The sequence below is a fragment of the Dioscorea cayenensis genome, chromosome 8 (genome assembly GCF_009730915.1).
Source record: "Dioscorea cayenensis subsp. rotundata cultivar TDr96_F1 chromosome 8, TDr96_F1_v2_PseudoChromosome.rev07_lg8_w22 25.fasta, whole genome shotgun sequence".
Lineage (NCBI taxonomy): Eukaryota > Viridiplantae > Streptophyta > Magnoliopsida > Dioscoreales > Dioscoreaceae > Dioscorea > Dioscorea cayenensis.
Window position 1 is genome coordinate 16,970,752 of NC_052478.1, and position 17,529 is coordinate 16,988,280.

General features: G+C 35.8%; 1 protein-coding gene across 1 annotated transcript in view; it reads right to left on the minus strand.

Moving 5' to 3' along the window:
- Nucleotides 1–342: 342 nt before the first annotated feature.
- The window catches only part of LOC120266703 (ureidoglycolate hydrolase), a 38,889-nt gene continuing 21,702 nt past the window's right edge, over nt 343–17,529 (minus strand). The window contains exons 8-12 of the mRNA XM_039274350.1: nt 6,180–6,271; nt 5,964–6,026; nt 4,909–5,149; nt 1,230–1,270; nt 343–625 (exon numbers count right to left, since the gene is read on the minus strand). Coding sequence (XP_039130284.1) covers nt 528–625; nt 1,230–1,270; nt 4,909–5,149; nt 5,964–6,026; nt 6,180–6,271 — 535 coding nt within the window. The 3' untranslated portion in view covers nt 343–527. The remainder of the gene's footprint in view (nt 626–1,229; nt 1,271–4,908; nt 5,150–5,963; nt 6,027–6,179; nt 6,272–17,529) is intronic.

The window sequence follows — 17,529 nt, forward strand, 5'->3', positions numbered from 1 at the left end:
TTGGTTTCCTCATTTTCATCATTTCCTTCATGAAAAATCTCTCCCAAGAAGACTTGCCAAGGCTGGAGGGGACGGATTTCGTTTGAGGAGAAATTGAATATTTTAAAAAAAATTGTAAGAATAAAAAAGTAATTTCCTCCATAATATAATTTAAAAATCAATAAATGGGTATAAATCAAATTGCAAAATAAAAAAGTAGCCAACCACTAGGATTTCAAGTCTTCACTTTTTGGTTTGCACCAAATTAATGTGTATCATGAATTGCTCCTGTCAAACCACATGCACAAGCACTTAGCATCATTGAGTTCGCAGGCAAGAAAATTCAATATTAAACTGTTTTAATGAGCCGAGAAAAATAGTTTTTCTGAATCATGCAAACCTCCAATATAGATAACGCACTGCAGATTCTTTTTTCCATTTTTTTTATTTTTATAATTAGAAAAAAAGATCATTCAAACATATGAATTCGACATTGCACAACACCATTCAGCTAAGGCTACTTGTTCTGCAGGGTTTCCATCTAATGCTCACTCCAGAGATAATTGCGCTAGAGTTAGTGCAAGAACATTGACTCCATTTGCAATATCTTCAATGGAGGCATACTCTTCAGGCTTGTGGCTATAACCTACATTTAGAAACAAATACAAAAAACTTTACCATTTTATTTAATCATTGAAATGTGAACAGGTCTGGTCGAGCAACGTACAAATGTTTGGGAGAGTTTACACATAAATAAGTAATTTGGTTTAGCAAAATACATTTGGATATGTTGGACAGGGATTAAGGACCATAGACGAATGCCATTATTCAGAAATAATCAGGGACTTCCAAAGCCATGGTATATATATATATATATGTATAGGCGGAACAAAGTGCAAACATGACTGGTTCTAATAAAACTCAAATAAACAGAAGTTAATGACTCACTGCGAATCATGACTCTTGGAATGAATCCCATTTGTTTGTTGTTGTTCATTAGCAGTGAACATGCATACCAATGGGTTTTTTATTTATCTAAATGCTTCCTGTGGTCAGGACAGGATATCACTTAAAGTCATACTACATACGCTTACTATTACACTTCAAAAAGAATGTGTGTTTTTCTCACTTTCTCTAATTTGGTTTTAAGTGTCCAGAAGTCATTTTGTTAGCATATAATATTGTATAACATGAGAGAAACAAATGATAACTCAATTAATCAAGGGAAAGGGGGTATATCAAAGACACACCTTTGTAGCACGGTATGAAGATCATGCCCATAGGTGAGACTCTGCAAAAAATAATAATAATAATAATAATAATAATAGTGATAAAATTAATATATATAAAAATAAAATAAAATAAACAAGAAATTGTCACCAAAGAGCTCCAATGAGTAATACATAGACTAATAAGGGTATTATAAAAAAATAAAAACAGAAAACAAGATATACAAAGGGAAAAGGTAAAAGATTATCCCAAGTGAATTTCTCACATTTACGTAGATAACAATAACTTCAAATAGTCACAGAAAAGAAAAACAGAAAATTTTGATAAGAAAAAACTTATCTGGTGCCAAAAGCAAAATAACGTTGAACAACTAATATTTTAATTTGAAACACTTTGCTCAATGAGCATTCCCCACTATAAACCATGTGCAATAGTTCATACACATCAACATCAACATCAACATACAAGCTAGTGAGGTTCTATAGATCATCCAATTAATAAAAGCTGCTCAGCTTGCAATGTTATAACCCAGAGTTAGTGTAAAAGAAGCACAGGTTACTGATGAGACTAATTAAATAGCTAACCCTAGAATTCTATGAAGATCAAAGACAATAGACTTCGCCATAAATTGGGCGCTTCTTGGAGGATCAGTTTGGTAATCTATAGGTAGTTTTTTTAGTGAATGTTTTTAAATGGAAGTTCTGCTTTCAGAAACGGTTTCCATGTACGCTGATACAGGTTTTAAAAGAATTGCCAGGAATGATGTGAACGAAAGGTTCATGCATATAAAATATCATTATGAATGACATGTAAAGAATCCAACAATGGGCAAAACTCAGCATCAAATCAAGAGAATCACAAAGTTGAGATTTCGTCATAGGGTTGAAGCGTGAAGATCCCACTTCAGCACTGATGTCAGTTTCAGCTACCTCAGATTCTTCAGAACTTTACAAACATCAGCGCCTGAAATCCTATCCACTAGTGTTCCAGCAAGTAAAGTATGCATGTGCCACACCTATCCTCAATGAATATTCGCTTTGTCACATTTAGTATGGTAGCCAATAATAGAGCAAATTAAAAAGAGAACACAATGTTTCATAAACTGCAATTTAATTTGCAGTGAAGAATGAGGTTATTGATGCTGTTCACTGAGTACATGGCATGCTTGTTTATATTAAGATAAGCATATGCATCCCAAACCTTGATTATAAAGTTCTGCACCATTTACAGTTCTCTGTGTTGCCTTATGGTAATAATAGTTCATGAATGAGGCCCCCCCCCCCACACACACACACACACATCGTCCATACTTATCGCAGGCTTAATAAGCAAGATTTACATTTTATTTCAATTACTAGTTAAGTATGGAAAGAAACTTAGAGGGTCAAGGAGTAAGCAGTTAGTAAGGTTTAGGAGAGTTTGAAGATAGAGATAATTTTTTTCATTTTCTAAGGAGATGCTCATGCATACAAGAAGATTAAATTCCAAATTCTGCAGCATAATATTGGTATCAAAACTAAGTTCTGTAGTTAATAGATCATTTGTGATTTTATTTCAAATTCTAAGAGTTAGGTTGCAATTCTCTCTAACAATATCCCAAGTACTAAGTTTTATCCTATCAATTAGTACACAAGGAGACAATAGTGCAAAACCCAGAGAAAAAACCTACATTAAAAGGCACAAGAGTATTGAGATACCATATAAAGGCTTGGTCTAATCAAGTGGATTCACAGAGTCAGATACTTTGAGATGGGGAAAAAGGGAGAGAGATATGACCATGAAGAAGAAATTACACCAAAGACTTGCAAGGGAGGGCGTTCAAAAGAATTTTCTGGTGTCATGTTATAATTGGGTGAAGATAGATTTTGAAGTTCAGAGAAAAGCTTGTTTGTGCTTAGGGTGATATATTTGGATATTGTTGGATCCTTTTCCTAATTTTGCAATCTACTATCTGTAGTTAAACCAAATTCTACAGGCAATATTAAAACCTGATTCTAAACCCAATTGTAACAGAGAGGCTTGGATTTTCTCTAACAATGTTCCCAGCAATTGGCTATATATCCCATCAATGGGCTTGCTTAATTTTGTTTCGAAAAGGATGATCGGTTGGGTCCAATTTTTTTTTATTTGAATCAAACTTTTCATTATGACCTTGGCTTAAGCCGTTTTTACACTCAGTTATTGCAAACTGTTTATTTTTTGCAGCCTATGGTATTAATTAATCACATCTTTTTGCAACTTGTGATGTATGCATTTATTCAATTCCCAACACAAAATTCTAATGACAGACAGAACAAGCATGATATCTTCTTTGTGAATGCCACTATTAGAATGGTTAGAAATAGCAAAAACCATTTTTGAGCTAGCTTAAATCAGCTAAGCTAAAAATTATTATGAACCTATGACAAAATTAAGCTCCCAGCCTTGTATGTGCATCCTAACATTGATAGCCTAGATGTTTAGGGAATTGCAGTCTATGAAATGCCTCCTGCATGGGCACAAATGTGAACATAATTTGCTCAAAGAGTGTTTCAATTGTCTTCATGTAAAAATATGAGCTGATATACAGATGTTCTTACACTTCAGACAAAAGAGTAGACCAGTCAATTAAATATCCCTTCCACACAATACAGAATTAGTTTTGAGTACATCCATCTTGAAAAGGGCATAGCTGCTAGAACAAAACAATATGCAAGCCCTTATAAATTCTATAAAATCAAAGCAAGCAAGGGTTAGAACGCAAAGGTCAGCATGAAAAGCATTGCCCGAAGGCCTATCTCGCCCGTGTGAGGTTTACCAGCTTACCAGTGTTTCTTCAGTCATTAAGGAACAACTAACCTGGTGAAGCATTTGTCACTCAGCATGCCTCGGCAAGGAGATAGATTGCTCAAGTATCACCGAAGTGACAAATGGAAGCAATGGAAATGGAGAAGATGGTTGTTGGTTTTCTCAAGATCTCATAGATAAAAGAAAGTATATAGACGAAGTTATGCTTCCAATGAACCAATGTTGCAGTTGTTAAGGGCTAGACCCAACAGATTAGAAAAAAAAGGGAGGTAGCATTAGACTAAGATTCAGCAGCGAGAAACATAGGTGTTAGTTGCAAAAGGAAGACATCCGCATACCGCTATTGCATGCCACCACATCATGTAACATGCTCACACAAGCGCATGTGTTAGAAATGGCGCAGGACCCAGCACAAAACCTGAACTGAGTGATGGAGCTAGGGATATATTTGTCAGTGAAGATGCTGTTCACCAGCTGATGAGGGACTATATTTCTCAAAGCAAACATTGTCTGCTTGGTTCAGGTGTATAGCTTGCACTGTGCCTTGGCTCAGTTCCAGCAATAGCAACAAACCTTATGATTATGATCTAATTCATTGCCATGGATGTCATTAAAAAATTGGCAATGACAGTAATAAGGAAACAAATCATATTTCTGTAAATGTATCTAGTTACAACTTCAGAATTATTGAAAAAAAAAATACACATAGTACTAGGCAACAACCATGGTCAAAAATATGCTTGGCTTGCTAGTATAATCTATGACTATATATCTTGGTAGTTGGGATGCATTTTAGATTATAGCAGACATGACCGCACGTGAATAAAAAAAAGTAAAAAAATAAAAAATACTAACGTTTAACTTTATAATAGAAAATGCAATAGGGGAATGAGAAAATTTGAACTCTATTACCTGGCCATGAAGAGGGAATCATGGTAGGCTCTACTAATCATCATCTTGTGGCTAAGATTCAACCGCCGCACAGCAACTTCCATGGCATTGATTATTGAGTGGTCACACTTGGCTGGTGGATCTTGATTAACAATTCTAAACTCTGATAGCTTAACTCCACGTCTTTTGGCTATGTCAATTGAAGATTGATGAATTTTTTCAACTATTCCATCCCTTCTCTTTTCATCAATGTCTCGTGTGTCTTGACAAAGAAACATAAATCTTTTTTCAGATAGTAACAGAACTCCAACACCAAAATTGCAAAATGGGGAACTAACCAAAATCAGCATTGCCAAAGCAAAGCAATAAAAAGTCTAAACGACACATGTATAAATTTGATAAACACCAAATATCCAAGTATTTGCATTGTATTGAATTTAACTAAGTGTAAAATTGTACAATCTGGAAACCACATCAAACCAAATAATTCTATCTAAAAGTAGCACCAGCATGAAAAATAGTTTGGGATAATAATGAAATCAAATGCAGGATTTGAGGACAAAAAGAAAAAAAAAATTTACCACTAAGAACAACAAAAACAGATTAAAATTTGGAAGACGACAATATAACTATGCCATAATCATAAGGCAAGATGGAATGCAACTGAAAAAAGTAATAAAAAATATGCTCCTGAACCTAGACGACATGAAGCACACCGCACTAGTGCTCCTTGGTCTTCCTGCTTTGTCTTTTCCACTAAAAAAAATATATTAATTACTATAGACTAGTATAACACCTTTTCTTGAAAGCGTATCTCTTGCTTGGGAAGATATATTGAACAAACACAACAAAAGCACAAGTCTGATGAACTGACAATCATATGGATCTCATATATGCTGCAAAGACAAATGAAAAATAAAAAATAGTCCGTTTAACATAAAAGTCAAACTGATTTGTGTAGAAAGTCAGCCGCATATAAAACCTACTAAGGAATATTTTTGAGAAAGACAAATGAAGAATCTAAAAGCATGACAGAATGTTATCCAGGGCGAGACAGAGAGCGGGAAGGGATATACCAATTTCAATATGAGACTTGCTGGGGATGCTATTAATTGCTCCAGGATGCAGCACAATGATGCCTTGAAGTGGTAAAAACACATAAAATTAGCACATAAAGTTTCATAAATATTTCAAATAAACTTTACCTAAAACTAAATTCTAAGAGATATTAAGCTTTCCATGATAACAAAAACAGAAAATGGCATACAAACCATGATGGCATCATTGCATACCTACAGTACCGACAGAATCCATAGACCCAGTTTCTAAAACATGCTTTTCAACAGCCAGTGCTAGCTCCGCAGCTGCCAATCCAGCATCATTTCTATAGAGTAGCCAACAACTAGTTAGCATATTAAGTATAAAAATAAAGGATTATGGGTTGTTCTATAAAAGGAAAATCATATACACATAAGTAAGCTGGACTGATGAAACTAAGTCTCCAGAACACAATTTTGATCAAAATGGTGATCTCCATAAGGTACAGAGAATGCCACATAAAAGTATAAATGGGCAGGTCATATCAATACATGTAAGAAAGAAGCATAACGTGCAGCTATGATATAAATAAAAATAGGAGAACCGGAACAAGAGAAAAAGGTTCTTGGACCAATAAGAAAGATAAAATGGAAAATATAGTCCATTAAAAGAAGTATCAAGAGACAATTTTTAGATGCAAAGCAACTACGTATCATCTAAAAAATCAATTCAATCCAACAACTTGAACTAACAGAGTGATGGACCGGACTTATATATTTATATATCCACATTTACTAATATAAATAATGTGGGCCTATGAGGATCTCGACTATGCCACCTTGATTGATTCTTTTTATTTTTTTTATTTTTCCTTAACCATATTGCAGACAAGCTCATCTAACTGGCTGATAACAAAGTAGAAACAAGCCAAACATATATTGAGCGGTGGACTTATCTTGAAGTCTGACAGGATGACAGACCTGAACTTATCAATTCATATCTATGCTTACAAAATTAACCTAAGTGGTACCTTTCACAACTCTAATAACAATTAAAGCAATTAACAACACACGCATGGAAAAAGAAAAAGAAAAGGATTGCCTAGCAAGGACGAAGGATGCCCTATAAAGAAATTAGCAAATTTTACAAATATTCAATATTTATACCAATCAAAACAAGTTTCATGCAACCTTATCAGTTTATTGAAGAGACACTAACCAAACCTCATCAGTTTTCTTCTGGAAATTCATGCAACCTCCAACACTAACTTTTCTTACATAAGAAAAGGATCTACATAAAGTTGAAAAAAGGAAATGATACACTTTTGCATGGAAAATTTGATCACTCCCAGGTAAGTATCATAACTTGTTCAATTTTTTCTACTTAAATTTCAATCAAGAATTTGAAACAAGGTTGCGTTTAACTCACATGCTTAAAAATAGTCAAGGACACCAATCAATAAAAAGACTACATAGACACATATAATAAAAAAACTGCTGGAACAAGTAAACTTAATTGGATACATGCATGCATGATATTGGGAAACTAAAAGGTTTTGCTTCGGTTCAAGAAAATGTGTTTTGGTTAATGAGATGGTGTTTAGGGAAATGAATATGAAATTAATATGTAAACGTGAAAGGTCACAAAAATTCTATAAGCAAGTGTTTTGTTGTCTTCCTCTGATAGTGGGAAAAATTGAATACATCCTCCTCTTGAATTTTATCTTGCTTATTGCCCACCAATTTGTTTCATCCCAAAATTATTTCCAACAAAGTGGTATCAGAGACGAAGGTGATCATTGGAGATGGCTACCAATGTGATTGTTGTTCCCCGTCTTGCCAATATGACATATGGGCACTGGATTATACAAATGAGTATGAAGCTTGAATTCCAAGATGCATACGAAGCTATTAAAGGCTTTGAGGAGTCTCAAGATGAGGAGAACCTTATGGGGGTTCAAAGAATGGCATTGACGGATCTAAAGAAAAAAGATAAAGAAGGCTCTCTTCTTTATCTATCAAGCCTTAGATGCGGCTACTTTTACGAAGATGTCGAAAACCACAACATCTAAAGAAGCATGGGGTATCCTTGAAGAAAGATACAAAGGAGATGACAAAGCAAAGAGCATTCGCCTCCAATCCTTGAGAAGTGAGTTTGAAGAAGTGAGTTTGAAGAGCTAGAGATGAAGGAGTCCGAATCTATATCAGATTATTTCGCAAGGGTGCAAGCTATTGTAAATAACTTGAAGAGAAATAATGATGACATTGAAGACAGCTGTGTAGTGCAAAAGGTGCTACGATCTTTGGATCTTTGACTATGTTGTGGCGGCAATTGAAGAAGCAAAAGATGTAAAGAATATGAAGATGCAAAAGCTACAAGGGTCACTAAAAGCTCATGAAGCTAGAGTGCTAAGAAGGCGCAAGGAGCCATTAGCGCAAGCCCTACAAACCAAGTTGTCTATCAATGATAAGAAAGAAAATTAGAGAAGTTAAGGTGGTCGCTGAGGTGTCTGTAGATGTGGCTATGGTAGAGGCCGTAGTGGAGGGTTTAGACGTGGCCAAGGGCATGGCGACTACAACAATGATTTTAACACTCAATGGAATGGGAGAAAAGGACAACAAGGTAGAGGCCGGAGGTATGATAAAAGCAATGTTAAATGTTATCATTGTAACAAGCTTGGGCATTATTCTTTAAAATGTTGGCGTAATCAAGCTAACCAAGTGCAAGGAAGGGTTAACTATGCTAAAGAAGATGATAGTGATAACGTGCTTCTACTAGCAAAGAAAGGAGAAGATGACACAAATAAAAACTTGTGGTATTTAGACTCCAATGCAAGCAATCATATGTGTGGGCACAAGGAACTGTTCACGAAGCTAGATGAGAAAGTGAATGGCGAAGTCTTATTTGGAGATGCTTCCAAGGCGCAATAGCAGGTGTTGGTAAGATTCTTATCAAACTCAAGGATGGAAACCATCAATATATTTCTAATGTCTATTATGTGCCTCAAATGAAGACAAACATTCCTAGTCTTGGCCAACTCTTGGAGAAAGGTTCGAAGTACAAATGAAGGATGGACATATGCATTTGCGAAAGGAAAATAAGTTGACTGCTAATGTTCCCATGTCTAGGAACCGCATGTTTGGTCTTAATATTGATCATGTTGTTGCAAGATGTTTGAATGCTTGCTTGAAGGATAGCACATGGCTTTGGCATTTGCATTTCAGGCATGTTAATTTTGGTGCACTAAAACTCCTCTCAAGCAAGAAAATGGTGAAGGGCTACCATATTTTGATGCACCAAATGAATTATGTGAGGGATGTGTTCTAGGCAAACACCCCAAGAAGAGCTTTCCAAAGGAGTCATTTAACCAAGCAAAGAGGCCGCTTCAACTTATTCACTCGGACATATGTGGTCTAATCACTCCGACATCATTTGGAGGTCGTCGTTATTTTCTAACATTTATTGATGATTTTTCCAAGGAAAACATGGGTGTATTTCTTGAAAGAAAAACTAAAGGCATGCTAAGCATTCAAGGAGGTTAAATCATTGGTGAACCAAACCGGTTACACTATTAAGGCGCTCCGATCAGATCGTGGAGAAGAATTTACATCTAAAGAGTTTGAAAAGTTCTACAAAACTCACGGTATTAGAGGCCTTCAACAGCACCTTATTCCCCCAACAAAATGGAGTCGTCGAGAGGAAGAACCGAACCATACTTGACATGAGTCGGAGCATGATGAAAACAAAATGAATGCCTAAAGAATTTTGGGCTAAAGATGTGAATTGTGCAGCATATATACTCAACAGATGCCCCACAAAGAACTTGGAAGGCCTCACACCACAAAAGACATGGAGTGGAGTCAAGCCAGATGTATCTCACTTATGGGTTTTCAGCTGCATTGCTTATGCACATATTCAAGATCAAGGGAGGGTGAAGCTAGATGGCAAGAGCATTCCATGTATTTTCATTGGATATGATGTAAGATCGAAGGCCTATAAGCTATATGAGCCAAAGCAAAAGAAGATTATCATAAGCCGAGATGTGAAATTTCAAGAAGATGGTGCTTGGAATTGGAATACTAATACGGAGATAATTCAAGAAGAAGAACAAGTCATGGAGCAAGATAGAGAGCCAACACCATAATCGTCTCCTACTTTAACAAGTTCAAATGATGAGGATGGTCCTAGACCACAAAAAACAAGGAATATTCAAGAACTCTATGAGGTAACAAGACCCCTTAATCTCATTTGTCTTTATGCAAATGAGGAAGTTATATCTTTTGAAGAAGCCATTAAAGATGATAAATGGAGGAAAGCCAAGGAAGATGAGATGAAAGCAATTGAAAAGAACAAGACTTGGGATTACTACTCTACCAGAAGGCCATAAACCCATTGGTGTAAAGTGGGTTTACAAACTGAAAAAGAATGCACAAGAAGATATCAAGAAGTACAAAGCATGGCCTGTAGCTAAGGGATATAAGCAACAAGCCAGGATTGACTATAATGAAGTTTTTGCCCCCATAACTCAGATGGAGACTATAAAAATGATTCTCTCTCTTGCCTCCCAACTTGATATGAAGTCGGCTTTTCTCAATGGCTAACTGGAGGAAGAAGTCTATGTTGAACAACCAATAGGCTACATCAAAAAAGGGCAAGAAGATAAAGTTTTAAAGGTAAGGATGGCACTCTATGGACTAAAGCAAGCTCCACGAGCTTGGAACTCAAGAATCGATGCTTATTTTAAAACTAATGGTTTTGTGCAGTGCCCAAATGAACATGCTCTCTCTACGAAAGAAGGTGTCAACATTTTATTTGTTTTATGTATGTGGATGATCTTATTTATACAGGGAATTCACCTCGAATGATGGAAAGCTTTCAGAATGCAATAGTAAAAGAATTCGAGATGACGGGCATGGGATTTATGTCCTATTTCATCGGGTTGGAGATAAAGCAACAAGATGTTGGAATTTTTGTCACTCAAGAACACTATGCTAAGGTGTAGTTTTTTGAGAAAAGGATTATACACTTCTTGATTTCATTGATAGACTGAATAGGTCTTATATAGGAGAAAAAGATTACACATGATACAAAAAATCAGATCCTAGAAAATAGGATCTGATTGCTAAAAATAAGGAAACTAATTCCTAATTACAGTTATACAACCGTGACTAATTATTTACATATCTTTGACTTTTCTACACTCCCCCTCAAGTTGGTGCATATATATCATACATGCCCAACTTGCTTACAAGTAAGTCAAATGACGACTCGAACAACCCCTTGGTTAGAATGTCTACAGTTTGGTCTTCAGATGCAACAAAGGGAATACAAATAACTCCTGCTTCCAAGTTTTCTTTCACGAAATGCAGATCTATTTCAATGTGTTTTGTTCGATCATGCTGAACTGGATTCCGCGCAATGCTTATTGCTGCCTTGTTGTCACCAATGTTGTCAGACCCGGACCGGCCCGGCCGGTTCAACCGGAAAACCCGGGAACCGACCATGTGACCGGCCCGGGTATACCCCATTGAACCGGGTATGGAAAAACCCGGTCTTAACCCGGTGACCCGGGCGGTTCAACCGAGAACCGGTTGACCCGGCCGGGTCAATCGGGTCACAATATTAGAGTTTTTTACAATATTTAATAATTTATTATTATTATCTCATTAGAAACTACAAAATCATGTATATTTATTAATATTATTTTTAATTTATAATCAATAAATGGAATTACAATATATATATATATATATATATATATATATATATATATCATATACATACCAACAAAAAAATTAGCATTTAAAAATAAAATTTATTAATATGTTATGTAAATACTCAATACTTTCTAAAATTTAATTTATTAAAAAAATAAAACAATAAATGAGTGTAATTTTCTTATAAAATATAAAAATAAAATATTCTAACTAAATAAAAAATATAAGAATTTAAAACAAAATAAAATCTCAATTGAAATTGGGTAAGTTACATAATTTATTGATAAAATGTATCATCCATATAAAAGATAAAAATTAGTAAATTAAATTTCTTATCTATTCTAACAAAATCAACCAATAAACAAATAAATAAATAAAAAACACCGACAGAAGTTCAATAATTATATATTAATATATTAATATATTAAATTTGTAAATATTTTAAAAATTTTAAAAATAAATGACATAATTAGAAACAGTGTAGTTAGAATCGTACGATTTTCGATACGAATCGTACGATTCATATCGTTTTTCATCCGTAACGGTTCGAATCTTATAAAAGAATCGACATTGATCTAGAATCGTGAATGAATCGTTTGAATCGGTCCCGAATCGGTCGAATCGATATGAATCGAGAAGATCAACGATTCCTAGTTAATATGAGTTTTTGAATTAAAAAGAAAAAAGACAAATTGGCCCTTATTTAATTAATCTTTGAATTTGTTATCGAAAAAAACAAATTCAAAGATTAATTAAAAAGATAATATTTTTCTTTTTAAAAATTTTTAATATCGAATTAATTTGTTATCTTAAAAAAATCTTGTTATGGAAAGAAATCTTTTTTTATTTTTAAAAAAACTAATCTTTAACATAATTTAATCTTTCTGTGACTATTTTATTAATTTTTAAATCTCAATTATTTTTAAAATAACTAAGTTTTTTTCAATATATAGGTTTGCTTAACACTTGAAAATGTCTTCCAAACTTAAAAAAGATCTCAAACTAGGAAAATGTCTTCCAAACTATTTTATGTTTAATGCATGACTTAGAATTTTTTTTTATATATAATCATGTTATATATATATGTATTAATGTATATATATGATTTTGAAATGTGAACTGAATCTTACGATTCGATTCGATTCACGATTATCGATTCACAAATTTAGAATTTCGATTCACGATTCGAATCTCGATTTGACTACCTTGATTAGAAAACACTAGTGCATATAAGGTCATTTATCAATTTAAATATCAAATTTGAGTAATTTTTTATATTATAATTATAGTTTTAATATTATATTTGTTCATTATTAATTATTATAATATTTTTTTTATATTTTATTATTGACCCCGGTTCGACCCGGTCGAACCCATTGACCCCTGACCCCTAGCCTTAACCGGGTCAATGCCCGGGCCGGGTCTGACAACCTTGGTTGTCACAGTATAACTTCATAGGTAGTTCCAATTCAAGTCTAGGATCTTCAAAAATCCTCTTAATCCATAGAAGTTCGCATATGCCGTTTGTCATAGCTCGGTACTCGGCTTCAGCACTGCTACGAGCTACGACAGTTTGTTTCTTGCTTCTCCATGTCACGAGATTCCCCCACACAAAGGTACAATAACCAGAAGTAGATTTCCTATCAGTGACTGATCCTGCCCAATTCGCATCCGTGAAGGCTTCAATTGTTCGTTTTCCCCCCTTTTAAAGATTAATCCTTTGCCAGGACAACCTTTCAAGTATCTGAGGATTCTATAGACAGCGTCAAGATGTGCTTCATATGGACAATGCATGAACTGACTTACTAAACTCACAGCAAATGCTATGTCAGATCTAGTATGAGATAAATAAATCAATCTCCCAACGAGTCGCTGATATTGTTGAACATCTACTTCTTTACCTTCTTTAATATCTCCAAGCTTTTTATTTGGATCAATCGGTGTCTCAGAAGGTTTGCACGCACTCATTCCAGTATCTTGTAACAAATCTAGAATGTATTTCCTCTGTGACACAACAATCCCACGCTTAGATCTAGCTATTTCCATAGCCAAGAAGTATTTCATCTCTCCAAGATCTTTGACTTCAAATTCTTTAGAAAGTCGAACCTTCATCTTGTCAATCTCCTCATAATCATCACCTGTGATAAGAATATCATCCACGTAAACTATCAAAGCTATGATCTTAACATAGTTGGAGAAGCGAGTAAACAAGGTATGATCCGATTGTGCTTGATTGTAGCCTTGATTCTTTACAACTACAGTAAATTTCTGAAACCACGCCCTAGGAGATGGCTTCAGCCCATACAAAGCTTTCTCTAGGCGGCAGACCTTGGAACCAAACTTGTATTCAAATCCAGGTGGAGGTAGCATGTAGACTTCCTCTTCCAACTTGCCATTTAGAAAGACATTTTTTATATCAAACTGGCATAGAGGCCAATCTAGATTTCCTGCCACAGAGTAGACTTCGAACTGTGTTTAATTTAGCAACAGGAGCAAATGTTTCTGTATAATATATACCGTAGGTTTAGGTAAACCCCTTGGCCACTAGACGAGCTTTGTATCGTTCCAAAGATCCATCACTGTTGAACTTTGGAGTAAACACCCATTTACACCCAACTGTAGGAATTCCCTTTGGAAGCTCCTCAACATTCCATGTCTGATTTTTCTCAAGAGCATCCACCTCCTCTAAAACAGCCATTCTCCACTCAAGACTTTTAAGAGCTTCCTGTATATTATTAGGAACTTGAACAACATATATATTAGTAGTTGATAAGTGCTTGTGCGATATGAATGTGAAGCGTTCTTTCCTTATGTTGAGCATTACTTTTCTCGGGTTTTTACACTAATATGTGTGTTTTTATGTTACTTTTATGCAGGTTGAGTTGGGAAACCAATTATGAAGGAAAGAAGCCAATGTGGATCACAATGCACCGATTTTGGAGAAAATCTTGCTAAAATTCAAACGCGAAGATATGAGTCGGGTGCGAGATGCTAGAGTGTGTGCCAACCTCCCCGTATTTAAGTTAGCACAACCATTTGGAGGGGCACAAGGGCAATCACACTCAAGCATTCCGACTTATGCACATAGAACAAGATCTCCATCAACTTATCCGTCATTGAAGAAGCAAAGCGATCCACGGCATAAACGTGTGCCCGTTTATGTTACCTTGATGAAAAGTGGATTCGGGAGTATTTTTGACAGAATACTGTAGCAGGTTACTGTAACAATCACTGTAGTAATTACTGTTCACAGCCGGCCGAGAAAACAAAAATTCAGACAATCCACACGTGCGTGTGGAACTTATACACGCCCGTGTGGAAATTCCACATGGGCGTGTGTAAAATCCACAGGCCCGTGTGGTCGCCCGATTCCAGCCCTATTTAAAGCCGATTCAGCCCCGATTTCAGCATTCTTTTCTCCATCTTTTCCCAAACTTGAGAGAGGGCTTCGGCTAGGGTTTTGAGGGGTATTGGCTAAGGTTTTGGAGAGGTTCTACGGCTCCGACATCGTCATTCCTTAGGAAGAAGGTTAGTAGGGGAGCTTCCGTCGAGGCGTATCCTATACCGGACGAGGGAATCCTTGGACAACGAGTAGAGGACTTTCCACAAGACCATCGACACGACCATCGAGGGGGTTTCTTTATGGATTCATTGCTTTTACATTCTATTTCTTTGATTGTACTTAGCTCCATGGAGAGCTAAACCCCTAGTGGGTACTTGGGTATTTGTGAACCCTAGGATGTATTTGTTTCATTGAATCCCTTTATTATGCTTTCAATTAATTGATGTTTATTGTGAGTTCCAACCTTGAATGCTTGATTGTATGAACATTTCCCCTAGAGTGACACTAGGGTTGAGAGTTCTTGTTGGTAACCTTGTGAGTGAGTGACACACCATGAGCGTTAGACAAAGCTAGGTTGGAGAGGGTTGAAAGGGTGAGTCGAGAGGTACAGGAGCGTCCCCTTTCCCCTCTGACGTGATAGATTCTACCTCCGTTACTCGAGTTCTTTGCGGCCATAATATAGTGAATGGTCTAAGGGATGACCCTCCGTTGGGGCTTAGTTGAGCGTGCAACGGAGTGAAGCGTTGAGGTGATCTTAGTATCTAGGGCTTAATTGTGGTTAGGGACCTTCCACCTGGACCAAAGGGTTAGATCTATAATTAGGAAGAGATTTATCACTTGGAATCCCTAGAGCTCTTTGCAACTCTATTCGAGTGCGAGGTTGAGAGGTTATCTAATCTCTCCTCCGGGACATGTATAAAGTTAGGCATAGTTGACCTTAGATTTGGGACTATGTAATTAAGGATTTCCACGACTCACCATTACATCGATTAGGAAGCATAATAGAGGGTTCTTGCACTTAAAACAATTATCTTAGGCGGAGCATTATCCGAATACCCCATCTTTATCGATTGCCTTACCTCCTCCTTTATTCGTGCTCTCTTACTTGTTGCTTTTACTTTTGAGAATTTAATCATTGTCACACTTATCACTATTGATTTTTCACATAGCTAAGAAGCGGATTAAGTGTTTTTATTCCCTACTCCCTGTGGATTCGATACCCGCTCATCCGGGATTATTACTTCGACAAACCCGTGCAATTGCGGGATATACGCAAGGGGACCTTGTCAGTGGTAAAGGCAGAATATTGGGATGAGAGATGTTCATTAGACACATAATTAGATAAGGGGTATTTGACACATGAGCGTTTTTCTTTCCTAAGAGCAATTGGAAGATCTAGAGTTGGATCACATGACTTACTAGAAGGTGGCGCCGGTTCCGGTTCGGATGTCAGATAGTTTGTGAGTTTGTCCGGTTGATCGCTTGAACGGTGGATTCTCCCAGAATAAACTTTCCCAAATCTATTTTCCATTTGAACATTGTTTTTATTTTGAAAAGATTGATGAAATTCTTGTGGCAACACAAGATCAAAGTTCAAGTTAGGTTGTCCATTACTTTGAGGGATTAAATTTTCAGGAATTAAAGTTTGATTAGACAACCAGTTTAATTTCTCGTGAATCAATATTTGATTAGAATTCAAGTCTTCTATTTTATTCTCCCCCTGAAGATGAGAATGGAAAAAAGGAATGTTTTCAAAGAAATTGACATCCATTGAAATAAATAATTTCTTTGAACTCGGGTGATAACATTTAAAACCTTTTTGATGGAAGGCAAGACCAACAAACACACATTTTATAGCCTTCGGATCAAGTTTGCTACTCTTTTTATTTGGATTTTTTAGAAAAATAGTGCGGCCAAACATTTTTAAAGGCATGGAATGGAATAGGCGTGATTGAGGAAAAAAAGATTGTAGCATATCAATTGGCTTCTTTAATTTGAGAATCCAAGATGGCATTCTATTTATCAAACAAGTAGCATGCAAAATGGCATCTCCCTATAAGTATTTAGGAACATTTGCAGAAAACATTAAAGCCCTACCAACTTCAAGGAGATGTCGATTTTTTCTCTGAGAAACACCATTTTAAGCAGGTGTGTCATTGCATGAACTCTGTTGTACAATCCCCCTTTCCCAAAAAAAATTTCCCAAACATTGTGCAAAATACTCCCAGCCATTGTCACTTCGAAAAAATCTGAATTTTAGCACCAAATTGAGTAAAAATCATGTTATAAAAGTTCTTGAAAACAGAAGGTACCTCACTTTTTTCTTTAAGAAGAAAGGTCCAACACACACGTGTATGATCATCAATAAAAGTTATAAACCATCGATATCCTTTACAAGTAGTAACACAGGATGGACCCCAAATATCACTATGAATTAAGGCAAAAGATTTCGAAGGTTTATACGAGAGTGGATGATAAGAACTTTTACTCATTTTTGCCAACGCACAAATATCACAATGAAAGGATGATGGATTTTTATTGCCA